Source organism: Gymnogyps californianus, chromosome 5 (genome assembly GCF_018139145.2).
Source record: "Gymnogyps californianus isolate 813 chromosome 5, ASM1813914v2, whole genome shotgun sequence".
Lineage (NCBI taxonomy): Eukaryota > Metazoa > Chordata > Aves > Accipitriformes > Cathartidae > Gymnogyps > Gymnogyps californianus.
In genome coordinates this window covers 32,897,594-32,911,547 of record NC_059475.1, presented here as the reverse complement: position 1 = coordinate 32,911,547, position 13,954 = coordinate 32,897,594, and the positions used below count along the sequence as shown (strand labels likewise).

At 46.6% G+C, this 13,954-nt stretch overlaps 1 protein-coding gene across 4 annotated transcripts in view; it reads left to right on the top strand.

The window, feature by feature from the left end:
* The first annotated feature begins 5,618 nt into the window (after positions 1-5,618).
* The window catches only part of SMOC1 (SPARC related modular calcium binding 1), a 137,385-nt gene continuing 129,049 nt past the window's right edge, over positions 5,619-13,954 (top strand). For all 4 annotated transcript variants that reach the window (XM_050897981.1, XM_050897983.1, XM_050897982.1 and 1 more), the window contains exon 1: positions 5,619-5,798. In XM_050897981.1, coding sequence (XP_050753938.1) covers positions 5,694-5,798 — 105 coding nt within the window. In that variant the 5' untranslated portion in view covers positions 5,619-5,693. The remainder of the gene's footprint in view (positions 5,799-13,954) is intronic.

The window sequence follows — 13,954 nt, the reverse complement described above, 5'->3', positions numbered from 1 at the left end:
TCTGGAGTCCATATGGAGTCCAACTCAACTTCAATCTCATAGCTGACTCAAAAAAAAAAAAAAAAAAAAATTGGCAAGTCCCTAAGTACTTTTAAAGATTCTAAAGGTTAAAGATATGGTCGATTGGCATTCTTTTTAGAGCCTGGAGTGATATTATATTTACTTCACAAAATTCAAAAAAGTGCACAATGAACATTAGAAATCTGTTAGATAGATTACTGGAAGAGTCATTTAATTTTCCAGTGCCACATAAATACCCATCACTCACCACCACTGCACTGGGCCTCATACCGATTCTCAACATTATTCCCTAGAATTTGCAAAACATAAGTAAGAGTAAAAAGGCAAAAAAGGAGAATATCCTTGTTTTCAAGGAGCTGGCAGATTACAGACTAACATCAGCCAGGTCATTGTAGAGGTTCTATCCTTAAAAATAGGTATGTGCTTCAGCACGGTGAAAAAACATACCGAAGGTCAAATGGGCTTTACTGCCTCTTTGCTATATCTTGCACGTCACTGCATTCCTTTTTGGGGTTTTGTTTTGTTTTCATAATAATACTGGTGTATGGCCAACAGCCTCTTCCTGTGGTGGAATAACATAAGGGCATGAAGGTATGGTTGGGTAGTAGGATCAGATGGACAGGCACTAGTGAGAAGTGAGGATTTGGCAGTGATGGGGAACTAACCAGAAGCACTACCAACTCTTTAGGAAACCAAAGAAGTGCAGCCAGGACCCACACAATTTAATATATTTTCTAGAGAAAAGGTCTGCACAGAATTTCTATATCATGTATAATGAATGAAGTGGCGGGCTCTAGATGGATTTCATGGAAAAAGATTTGCAATCCTGTCATATTTTTAACAAAGCTTTTTGTTCAAGTATAAGTGAACATTCTGCAAAGAGCTTCCAGGCTGAAAAGCCCAATAGGACACTTACCCCCTGTTGGGTTTCTGTTTCATTCAGGCATATATATAATAAGCTTTCATAAGAAGCTGAGACTCCTTTTTGTTGACATAATCCAGCAAGTACACCCCAAGACATGCTAATAGCAATGTGTCTCTACATCTTAACAAGTGTGAATACTTTGCCCACAGCAGCGACTGTGCTGACAGTAGGATGACACTGTAGAATTGCCGTATGCTGTGATGTGAATCCTTTCAAACCCAATGACTTTCGATTTCCAGCCTCATAATCACTATGAGTCAAACTTATGCCTCCCCACTACCGCCATATTCAACCTGTGTCTGGGAAGCTGGGGAAATAGCATTCTACCTCATTTTAGGGTGACTGCACAGACTCTCTCATCCTGTAGCTGCTATTCCAACCTGCGCAGGGTCATGAGTGTGCTCAACTGTGGCTTTTCAGTCTTTATTCTGGGCTACCCTGAACTCGTCTTTGGATGGAGATTTGGGGGTGTCAGCATAGTAGAAAAGGCTCTTCCACTGCTGCAGGTTCTCCGCAATTAAGGCCTGGCAGCAATGGATAATTCTCTGATTATAATTATCCAAATGATTCAATAGGCACGATGTTCAAAAAAATAGCTCTAAATTCTGCACCGTTACAACCTACAACAATCAATCTCACAGCAAATCCGCCATATTCTTCTTTACTCCTTTTGTGACAAAAAGTGAACTAAATCTAGACCTGCTGCAGGAGCGATTGTAGCATCCACTGACTTAAAAAAGAACCACTAACATTAATTTGGTCCCTAAAATCAGTTAGCTCATATTTGGAGGCAGCAGATTATTGAAAGTGTGAGTAATCATTTCTGCTAAACGTGGGCAAGAGGGGATATGCTCCCTGATGGAAGCTGTGGCAGACAGATCCCATGATGGTTCTGTTCTGGGTGCCAATACTGTTTAAAAGAGGACAGTGATCTTCTGAAACTTGTCTGAGGACAAGACAAGTAGATGCAGAGGCAAATAATCAAAGCAATCAAAAACAGTTCTCCCTGAACAGTTGTCAAGACCACCAATATATACATCCTGTGCTATGGGTTTGCAGTGGTGTGCATGATATGCATGCACCATGGCAACAAGATATTAATCATCAACACATACAGGCACATGTTGGAGTAAGTCTTCAGAGGTACAAGTTGTAGGCTGTATCTGGCATACACAACAAGCCCCAACGGTACCAGTTTCAGTGCTACCTCCAGCAGCATTGCATAGTTGAATTCATTACGGCTGGGCTTACATCTTCCTCGGAAGGATCTGAACGTTGGGCCTGGCATACGAATGCCTGGACATGAAGAACAACTTCTCTTCTAGTTCCGTGCCCCTCTCTCTTTGTAGTTTTCAGTTAAACACCCTGGGCAAGTTCTTTGCTGGTGAGACACCACTGACTGAAGTGGCATTTTGCCAGCGCAACGTTTGGCACTGCATCCTCAGAGCAATGGCAGAGATTTTCAGAAGAGCTCAAGCGAGAACGCTAGGCACTCAGTTCCTCTTACGTTTGGACACTAGCCTCCTCTCGGCTCATCAGCATCTCCGCAATGCCACCAATGCCCAAGGCAGGCACTTCCTGCTTGCCACCAACCTGGAGAGAATTAACAGAAAATTTAGTGGCACAAAACTTCCTCTTTCAGCAGTTTGTTTTATTTACTTAGATTTTTCTTTGAAGATGACACACCAGTAAAGTGCTCCTATACCAACCGGAGCAGCAGGCCCAGTATGCCAAAGAGTTAGGCACGCATTTTCAGGTGGTTGAAGGTGATTCACCACTGAAACAAAGACATGTATTCTCTCTCTTGCTGGTGTCTTTAAACTGGGGCTGGATGTCCTCCATCCACCTGGGTGGTGCTTTGCTAAGGTTTTTGGGCTCAGACCAGCTCAGTGAAATTTAATGGTTGTGATACATAGGCCAGGCTATGGAGTCTCTTCTGGCCTAGTTATTGCACTAAGGCAGTTACTATCTGCAAAGGAAATACACGTCCCTACAGAGAAACACCTGGCCATGGGAACATTGGTCAAGGCTGGAAGTACATGCTGCAAGGTTATGAACAGCTTTGACAATAAAGGGGTCAAAGGGTTCAGTTACTGGGAATTTCTGACCCTCTCCAGAACTTTTACTTGGTGTTAAGACACTGCTGGTGTCAGGGCCTCATAGGCATTGGAGGGTAGGCTTCCAGTGTAGCTGGTATTCTCTGTTAGGGAATAGGAAAACAAGCATTTTTTCATGGTGGTAATGAGCATTTATATAGCAGAGACATCCTGGTATGCATGGGTTTGTCTGTGGAAAATACACCAAAGACAGCCAGCCATGTTTAAAGTGCAAGTGAAAAAGAACACATGAAGGCATCAAAGTAGGTCAGATGCAAAAAAACTCCCTATGAAATTGGAGAGGGGAATGTAGGCAAGTGGGATATTGTTATCTGGACTGGAATTTAATCAAGACTTACCTATGAGGTGATGTGGTACTTCAGTGGTGGGATCACCGCCTCAACAAAACTGTACTAGATTCTGCCTGTCTTTTCACAGATGTCAGGTGTGCACTGGTATAACTTGTCCAACTTCAACAGAGCTGATCCTGATGTACACAAGGACACTCATATTCAGATTTTCCAGCTCTCCCCCTCCTCTTCCCCTCAAGGTCTCTCTGCTCATGTCATGTGGAATGGCAGAACTTCAGGTGTGGATCAGAGAGACTTTGAAATGGAAAATCAGAGGATACCGCAGGCTGTATTGAAGAAGAGCTGGCAAAGCTTAGGACCAGGATAGCAGAGTGGTGAGGGTTAGGACTAAGGTACACCGGTAGGCTTCTATGGATGCTGGGTTTGGAGCTCCAGAGAGATCTGCAAGCCAAGAATAATGAATACTGGCAGAGCTCCGTGTGAGTAACAAACAGCTTATCCTGCCTAGGCTAATGACAAAATGTTACGTACTGGCATTTTTTTAAATAAATACTTTTTTTTTTTTTTAAAGAAAAGAAAGATTAAAGCAACCGCTATAGCTAAACACCCTACTTTGCTCTGATAAGATGCCAGAATTATATGACTTCTACTGTGTAACAAGGTTCTTCATGTGGGCGTAGCAGCCCCTCCCCATACCTAGCGGATACACTCTAGGGAATTTTTACAAGTGTGAGTATTGCCTCTTGTAAGGTCACTGAGTAAAGAAAGTTAAATACGTTGTGTGAAGAAATGGCGTATCTTGTGTGTTTCCATAAGAGCACCAAAAAACAGTCCCACGAAAAGGTTATTATCAGTATTACGTGCACAGCAATGACCTCCCATGCATATTATTTTGGAAAATGTTGGGCCTCTGCCCTGCCATGCCCTCCATCAAACTCACGCTTGTAATTTAAAAATGAAGGACTCGATGTAAATGCAAGTTAGTCTGGTTCACAAGACACCTCCGTCACTCAGTCAGCAGGTAGACAGAGGCTTGGCATTGCTCTCCACCTCCATTGCTCAGGGTCTACAGCTTACTGCCATTACACTACCATGGTACTGCTCTCTCTTTAGCTCCTAATCCGACAGACACGCCTGCAGAGACTGGGCCCTGCCAGTAGATGCATCTCCATTTTTCCCTGCTCCTGCTCCACAGTTGCACCCACTTGCCTGTTGTGTGACGCAACACTCACTTTCTACCCAAGCTTCCCGTTATCAAGTGCCTGGTTATGCTTGGACATATTGGGACCCACATGCAGCCTAGAAGGGCTTGTTGTCTCAAGAGAGATCAAACTTGATCTGGGGATGGTTTTCCAGGTGCAAGGTATGTATTACGAAAGACCCCAAGCACATCACCTCCACAACAAGGTCTCTAGGCTGTGCTGGGCAATGTAGAGCGATGGGCTGTGGGGCTACTTTTGCAGTTGGGAAAGCAGGGGAAGATCATCAGGGACAGGTAGTCTCTGTGGTTGTGGGTCAGCCATGCTTTGAGCCCTGGCATGGAGGTGACAAGAGAACCCACACTCCCTGAGGCACGAACTTGTTTCTACAGCAGCCTTGGCCCAAGAGTGCGGAACCAAAGGCAATCGGTATGTGGACCATGAGACAATTTCCTATGCCAAATTTACTTGCTCATTGGCCCGACCCGACTGCATGGCTCAGCTGTCACTGCCACCGCCAGGGCCAGCCGCCGCCGCGGGGCTGGGGCCGGGCATGCCCAGCAGGGCTTTGGGGCGGGCGGCGGGGGCGAGCGGCGCAGCCCGGCAGCCCCCCGGCGAGTGCCGGCCGCGCTGGCTGGTCGTCTCCCGCAGCCCCGCCAGGGCTGCCTGGCACCCGCGTACCCCGTCAGCCGCTGAGGGCGCGGCGGCCGCTCCAGGTACCGCCGGCACGGTGGACGGCGCCCGCCTCCCGCCCCTCGCCGGGCCGCCGGCAGCGCCGCGCCGCCCGGGGCCAACCTGCGCCGCCCGCCTCACGCCCGTGAGCGGCGGCGGGGCGGGGCGGATGGTCCTGCCTCCTCGCCATTGGTTGCGGCCCGCCGCGGCCGCGCTGCGATAGGTGTGCGCCGCAGTCAGTGGCGCCCGGCCCCGCCCCGCCGCGGCTTTATAACGGGCATCCCCATGGCCGAGACGAGTAACCTGCCGCGGCGGGAGGGGGCAGAGCCGGCCCGGGGCACCGCGCGCGCCGCCCGCCAACGGACACGCCGCTGCCGGGCTGAGGGGCGGCCGCCCGGGAGAGCCGCCGCCGGTGGCCGCAGAGCCCCGCCGTCCCGCCGCTACCCCGCCGCCGCCCCCCCGAGGGACGATGGTGCCGCGGGCCTGGCGCAGCGCGGGGGCTCGCCCGTTCCTGCTGGCGCTGCTGCTGGTGTATCTGCCTCAGGGTCGCGGCCACCGAGCCACGGGGCCCCGGGTAAGTGAGCCGCCACCCCGGCGGTGGGGGCTGCCCTTCTCCCGCCCGCCCCGCCGCGGCAGGTTGCCCTGCCCCCGGCCCGCCGCCCCCGCGCCCTGTCAGCGCCGCAGGTGAAGCCCCGGCGCTCGCCGCCGGGGAGCCCCGGCCGCCCCCGCCCCGCGGCGGGCACGCAGCGCCTCCCGGCCCGGCTCCCCGCGGGCGCAGACCCTCGCAAGGGCCTCCCTGCTCATTAAAAGCCGGGTACCGGCTGAATGCGTGAAGTATATACATGGGTATTAACTTGTTGGTATTTATTGCAGAAAAAAAAGGGAGGGGGAAAGGTTGGCAGGCTGTATTTTTATATTGCTCCTCTTGCATTTAATGCAGCCCCTGTTCCCAGCACATAGCTTTAGGACTTTTCTTTTTTTATGTTCCCAAGTAGGGATTAAATGAATCCCTGCAATAAAGCTAGATGCCTTCAGCCCAGACTTCTCCCTGTAGGAGTCTAGCTCTGTTTTTTTAATCTGACAATGTTTGACTCTTACTGGGGCTGTTAATTTCACTTACCAAACTATTACATTGCTCTGGGGGAGATCCCAACATCTTTTCTAAATATGGTCCTCCCAGTGAGCTAATGTTACCACTGCAGCACCGCTATGGAGTAGCATGAGAGCTTTCAATTATAACACTGCAAAACAGTAGCTGTTCTTCAGCCAATGCTGCAATAAAAGCACAGCTCTGGGTAAGTGGAAAAACTTGATCTCTCTGCAGTTGTGTTGGATGCATTGACCATGTGCATTCTTGACCCATCAGTCTGAAATGCTATGAAAAGTAGTACCTAATTAACTTACAGCATGGTTAGGCAAGACCAGGAGTCTTTGGAATCCCTACTCAGCCAGACTATAACAATAAGAGACTTTAGTGCAATGTTCTAGTTTTTTAATAGGAGTGCTCTTTGACCATGATGGCTATTAAATGCTTCTCAAAGCTATGGAAAGTGTACTGGCTGCACTGGTGTCCTTGGGTTCAGCTGTGCTGTGTAGCCTCTCTTATGGCCAGATGTGTAACAGCAACTGTTAGAATGTGGCAGATCAGAACTAGTGTGTGCCATAAATTCTTGAATACCTGTTTTAAAGGATGGGGAAATATAGGGGTGCTTATACATATATCTGTATTACCCAACATCAAGCATAAACCTCAAAATTGGAGTGGTGCCAAATAGAGAGGAGCTTTGAGGTGATAAGTAAGAGTCTGGCTGGATGACTACGGCCCTTCATCAGCACTGGTATCTAAATGCTTTAATGAAGAGCAATTGAAACAAAGAACAAAACAAAAAGTCCTGATGGCAGTGCATAATTGCACAACGAGCCTGTCTATCAAACAATTTCCATATATGCCACTTTTATATACTGTACTTTACAAGGCAGTTTAATTGCTCCCTGTGCTGTGTCGTCTTTGGAATGGGAGCTACTTCAGGAGAGTGGAAAACCAAATACAAAGGACTACTGATTTACTTTTTGCTTGAAGTAAGTGAACTGACTTTGCTGTTTCTCCGTTCGTGACTGCGGGAGAGCATCAGCTGTGAGCACCAATGTCTACAGTTCTGTGGGAAGATGTGCCTTAAAGTTTTAACTTCTGAAATTTTTAACTTATGAGCTCTTAAATGGAAGGCTGTGAACTTCCAGGATGTTTAACTCATGAGGCCTGTTTTCTCACCCTTCTAAGTGTCATGCTTAAGTGCATGTGAAGGTAGGGAGTTTGGTTTACTCATTTGCAACCATGTTGATTGATATAAGCCCCTGAGCTTCATCTCTTCTAGTGATTGGACATTGCCAGTAAAGTTGTCATTAGTATAAGGGTGCCATACTTTAGATTCCAATGTAAACAAGAAAATTCTTTATTATTCATTTTTTAATGATGATTACCAAGTTACACCAGTGTTTCTTATGCTGACTTGTGATCAAGAGCGTATTCCTGTCAGGAACCCTTCCTGGATGGATGAGGTCAGTGTTGCAGTTCTAGGGTCTGATCCTGTAGGTTTTCAATTGCTAGGTGTGATATTTACCTTTTCACACTTTCTTTTCTGTATGGTAAGCACTAGAACTACAGTATTTGCAAGCTGAAATGCTTTTAAAGGTGAACAGCAGTTTTTAATCCTACTCAATGAGTTTAAATGAGCAGCAATAAAGCTTGAAGCAAGTTTTTGATCTTTCTCCTTGCATTTCCCTCTTACTACTGTAGCGTTGCTGCTAAGCTAGGCAGCCAGCACTGTCACTGAATACGTAGGCAGAGGAGTATGGCTTGCTACTGTTTGCAGAAAATGATGAAAAACTAATGGTATTGAAGAGAAATAGGTATTTCTACATCTCTTGTGCCAATAAGGGATCAAACTTTTGGATGAAGTGAGTTAGTTCAAGATGATTACTTGAATGCCAAGGTAAATTACAAGTGCAGCTAGTATCTACTGGCCTGCTGAGGTACTTCTGGCTCTCAAAAGATGTACAAAGCTTGCTGTTTTCTGTTATAGTAAAACTATGAGCAGTGACATGAATCCCTTAGATTTGGGAAGTGTCAGTGACCTGTAGGAAACATCTGGCTTTTGTACATATGCTGTGGCCCACTGACAGTGAATAACAACTGTCCCAAGTGAAGCCCCATAGTAAGTCTAATATCTTGGGTGTCCTAGAAATAACTTGGAAGCCCAAGGCTGTTGTGTGACTTGTTTCCTCACTTGACAAGACTCTAGAAGAGCTTCTGCTGTGTTATGCAATTGCTTGGTCACTTCTACTCTTGTAGGTCTAAAGAGTACTGTGGAAGCGATCAACTGACTATACTTGGAAAATGTCTGAAGGATGTTGCCTTCTGGAAGAAGATAATCAGGCTTTACTTTCTATTCATAGTCTCTTCCCGTGTGCCTCTTTCTCTCTGCTGGCATGAGATCTGGAGTTGTGTGTCAAGCCAGCTCTTGCTGTTTCCCCTCCTTGACCACAAAGTGATAGATGGGGAGCTTGACTGGGCTGGCTCTTACATTTCCTACCGTGTGGTGCATTTGAGCAGTACTCTTTCATAGCCGATTAAATAGCTTGTGCCACTAAGCTCTGTTTTCCCCCATCTGGACAATAAATTGTGACCTTTGTCTTTCTAGTTCAGAAAGGTAGATCTATATAGGCCCCCTGCTTTTTGAGTGTAATGCCTGACCATTGTGAACTTGCTCCACTTATGGCAGAGAACTGTTGGTGGCAGTAATGACAAATACTAGCACAGGAAAATGGTGGGTGCTTGCAGAAGGAGCATAACATGACTGCAGCAGTCAAAAGCTGTCCTAGGAACAGGCTTGGATTTCTGGAAGACTGGGGATCTGTACCCCCCAGTGACTGCAGAGGACTAAGAAATGGGAGGGGAGGGCAGGGCAGTCACTATAACTTTCTTCCTAGTTTCATGCATGGAAATGTGCCATATCCCTCCTTGAAAGGCATGCTAGTTGGAGATAGGGAGGGACCTTCCAGTTCAGTGCTGTTGTAAAGGGAAGGTAGTAGATAGTAAAACTATGAAGATGCCCACAGATTCTAATGCATAAACTGGAGTGCCACAGAGCAATGGGAATTGCCTGCTGCAGCTGGCTACTAGTTAGAACCCCAAATAGGAACCTTGATAAAAAGTGCTGAAAAGGCTCCTGCAGTTTTCCCATTCCCTCTGGAGGAGGAAGCAGCATCGCAGCTTGTGCCAAGGAGCCTGTGTTCTGCTGTGTGTTCTCACTGCAGCCCTGCTGCTGGGAGGGTTCCACAAAGCAGGTGTCTTTACACATGCTCTACTAAAATTAGGGAGACTGTTCTTCATGGTGGGAAGAAATTTGAAAAGGACATATGATAAAAATATAAAGCAGAGGGCTCCATATGAAGGAGACCTAGAAGAGTGAAACTTAGGATGGATTTTCAATGACTGAATTTTGTTTCTTGGTTTGAGCTTAATCATCACTCTGCATTGCAAAGGTCTAAACTGATAAGTAACAACTGAAACACTTCAACAGTAAGGAAATCTAAAACATTAAAGAGACTCATTTTAATGAAGGAATAAGTACCCAAAGGCAAGTCTTTAGAAAAGCATCCCTTGACAGGACAGATTTGTTACTCTATGGCAAATAGCTTTTGGTTACAGATACTCTGTTTTGGTTGGGTGGGAGATGTTCTTGCCTAAGTGGAGGCTCTAATTGTACATAGAGCTATACTAATTATTTCTCCCTCTCCTTGTTCCTATTTAGACCTTTAATGTTAGACAGCTGAATTCCTTGATGTGTACCAAAGAAACTGATTTGACTTGCTTTTTATACCTTCTGCAACTGTGTTGAGGAACAGGATTAATTCTTGTGTGGAGAAGTGTTAAAACATTATGTTCCAATACATTAGTATTGGAACAGCGGGTCCTGTGCTAAACAGGAAAACACTGTACAATCTGACTTGCTCTGTGTAGTCTTAGAGTTGGTGTTTTAACTGCCTGAGCTTCTGAGTTGGTTACGAGAATATTTTACTCATTTAATGACCTCTGCTGCTAATGAAATATTTCTGGCCACCAAAAGATTGGATACAGAAAAAGAAACTGTTCATGTATTTCTGCTGGTGGTGGCAGCAAGCTCTGTAGCTGGTGGAACACCTACAATGATAACCTCTTGGACTAGTTTTCAAGTTTCTAGCTCTAGTCATGTGCTAAGGTAATCTTCACTGCCATCAGTGCAGAGCAGATGCTGTCTTGGCTTCTTTCATTTCCAGATGGCCTGAAGCAATTGGTAAGATGACTGTAAACCTCATTTCAGTGGTATAGTAGCTCTGAAATATTAATACTGCTTTTTAAATACCTTAGATGTTCTTATCCTGCCATCTCAAACTAATTGCGACATTACTATGTCAAAAAAAAACCCAAACAAAACCCCATTTGTCTCCTATTTGGCTGCTGAATCCCCAGTTCTTCTGGGGCTGGCACATCTGACAGTGCAGTTAAGTGTTACACAATAAACTTTATGCTCAGTTTAAAAGCTGAACACGGAGGCAATACAGGTGAAACTGAAGCTAATCCCTGAAGGCTGCTGTGCTGACTGTGACACTTAGCCTCCTGTGTGACAGCGTGATGGTGTCCTGTCAGAGCCCCCCAGCAGCTGCCACAAGGTCTCTGGTACTGATGCAACATCCAGGGACTTTGTGGCACAGCAGACCTTGAGCAAAGCTTGGTGTGCAGTGGTGGTAGTTTACTGCTTTGTCGTCAAGTGAAGTTCTGGCAGAGAAGCGGATGTTATAACTTGTGACTTGAACTATGAAGCCTGCTTTGTTGTTGTGTTACAAGCTTAAGTACTGTTGTTGCATTGGTAGGACTCTAAGCTTCCTATGCTTGTTTGTGAGAAGCTCTTCCATTTGTGAAGTTCTTGCCCCAGCGCTGAAGGCTGCCATTGCTGTGGGTGAATTGCTTCTGCACTGGAGCTTTCTGGGTAAGGTCTGAGGTCAGTGTGAGATGTTTGCTTACACGAACAATCTACCAGGATGTGATGAAAGTTGTATGTAACTGTCTCCCTCTTCTTACTGGCACACATGAGCAGTCAAGGCTTGTGTTCAGCAGCTTACATGTGAGCCCTGTGAAGCTTTCTGTGTGTGGTGGCTTTACTGCCTGTAGGTATGAGGAGGGAGTATTCTGGCACCAAAACCCTTCTGGTGATGACTGAGAATGCAACTCTGTACTTTTTTTTTTGGGAGGCATTGTAGCTATAGGAGAGTAACAGCAGGAAAGAGTAGCTAGTCACACCAGAGTGTAAAGCTTGCACTCAGGGCAGTGAAAACAACCACCCACCATACAAAGGAGCTCTTTGTATGTGACCTCATGTAGGCTATCAGCAGCTCTTCAGCCTGAGAGCAGTCTGCTCCCTCAGGATGAGGCCTTACCTTGAAATCAGGCTCATGGCTCCTGTCCTGGATGTTTTTTCTCCTTATCACAAAAGCCTCCTGATACAATTTAGACTCCTACGGGATGCTGCAGTAACACTGTAGATGGTGTTAGCAATGTTCATGAGCATTAGAGAAGAATCATCTGCTCATTTGGTGAAGAAAACATTGCCATGTATAGTGGGCCTGCCCACTCACAAATGCTGTTCCTTATGAAACTGAGGAGACAAATATGGTTGTTATGGTCCCCTACAAGAATTGTTCTGATGGAAGCATGTGCTATCTGAGTAAAAGGCCTACATGCTGGAAGCGCAGTCCTTACAGCGTCGGGAGGGGTGATGGAGCAAACAGAGGCTTAGCTTATGAAGGGATTCATTCTAGTCTGCATGACCCTTCCAAGGTAGCCTTGAGACTGGCCTGGGCCTGACTGCATGATGCTAAGGTGCCAGCGGCAGCCTAGAGTAACAGCCTTGGTGGAAGGCTGTCCTGTCAGATGTTTCTCATGCGGCTTCTCTGGGGCAGTTGTGCTTCTGTCCTCAGAGCAGTAGCCTAGAAGCCCCCATAAGCCTCCAACTGCCTGCACTGTCAAACTCTTCCCTGGCCGTCTCCCAGCTGTAGCCTGCTTGGGAGGACATTGCCTGCATGTTGGGTTTGTGCATTTTTGCCTCCCACTGGCTTGTGGCTGAGCCAGCTGCTTTTGAGGGCCCACTGACAGGTGTTCTCATCTGGAGTGGCACGTAGCTATGCAGTGGGGAAGTGAGTGGTAGGTGTGAAATGAGAGCAAACTTAGACCTTGAGGGGAAGCACCTGTGCCTAGAGATGGGAAAATAACACTAGTTACTCTAGGAACAGAGGCTGCATCTTTAAAGGTTGGCTCAGGGTTTTCTCAAGTAGAGTCTGGCAGCAAAGCCTAGACAACTACCCACCAGTGCTGCTGGCAGGCTCTTCCATGCAGGTGGAGGAAGCCATACAGAAACTGGTGCGTGTAGGCAGATAACTTGCTCTGCCATGGGCACCCAGACTCCTCTCCTGGGCTAGAGCTGGAGTCCCTAAGGAGCAACTACTGCCTCTGGATGAAGAACATGAATGAATGTGACAGTAGTACACGGGTTAAGTGCCACAGAGCACTGCCCAGTACTTGAGTACAGAGCCAGACCATGTGCCACGGTTCTGTAAACTGGGTTGCCTTGCCCCAAACACTTTGACTTGGAGTGGCTAAGGGGAAAGAAGCAGACTGTCTGCATGCAACATTCTTTCTGTGCAAGGCATAGACTGAATCTATTGAGCCTGGCTCAGTAGGCTACATGGCACCCTTGTCAGTCTAAAGTTAAATTTGATCCACTGCTGGAAGAGCATTAGCCTAACATAATTTTCCCCTATTCTGAGTCCTATGGCAAAGTGAAAGAATGTAATTTCACCCTTTTCAGAGGGGAAGAAGCCTGCTGTCCTGTGCCACTGAGGCATTTGATTAAAGCTGGTGTTGAGGGGGTGGTAAAGCTGAGGGCTTTCTCATGGGTGAGCTTCTGATAGAATCATAGGAAGTGGAAGGGAAGGTGTGTAGGAATAAGGAAGATGGGGAAGTAGGACAGATGAAATAACTTGCTTTTCTGAGGTTTTTCTTGGCCACTGGTCTAGTTAATGATAGCTGGAATCATAACCAGAGGGAAGTGCTGATCCTCAAATAAGGAGGAGAGGTTCCAAACACTTAGTGGGCAGATTCTGTTTCAGAGTTTCTCTTGGCTACCAGTCCTCTGTCACCATTAGCTGGGTCACAGACTAGAAGGAATGTGGAAAGTGTTGCCCATCCCTGTTCTCTTCCCTGTTCCATGACTGATATCAATCACTTAAATTGCATGGGGAAGCCATACTCTGCCTTCTGATGAGAAAAGTCCACTAGCTTAGCTGCTATACTTAGGCTTGTTGTGATGCATGGAATAGTGCTTGTTCTATACTTCTTGTGGAGTTCCAGAATACTGGGTTAAGAACTTTCTCTTTGGTTATACAGGGAACCTGAAATATGAGATCATCTGATCCTTCAGTTGTAACTCTAGTACTTTAGGATTTGACACTCCAGCAAATGAAAACAATCCAATACAGTCTTAATGTAAAGGTAACTATCTTATGTTCTATAGCCACCATGAAACCAAGTGGACTCATGGCTGCTCCTTGGGCTGCAGAAGCAGCAGTGTGGCTACCTCTGGTATAGAGGGGGAGTGAACCAGGAGTCAAATAGATAAGGAAGCATGCTCAGGTGAA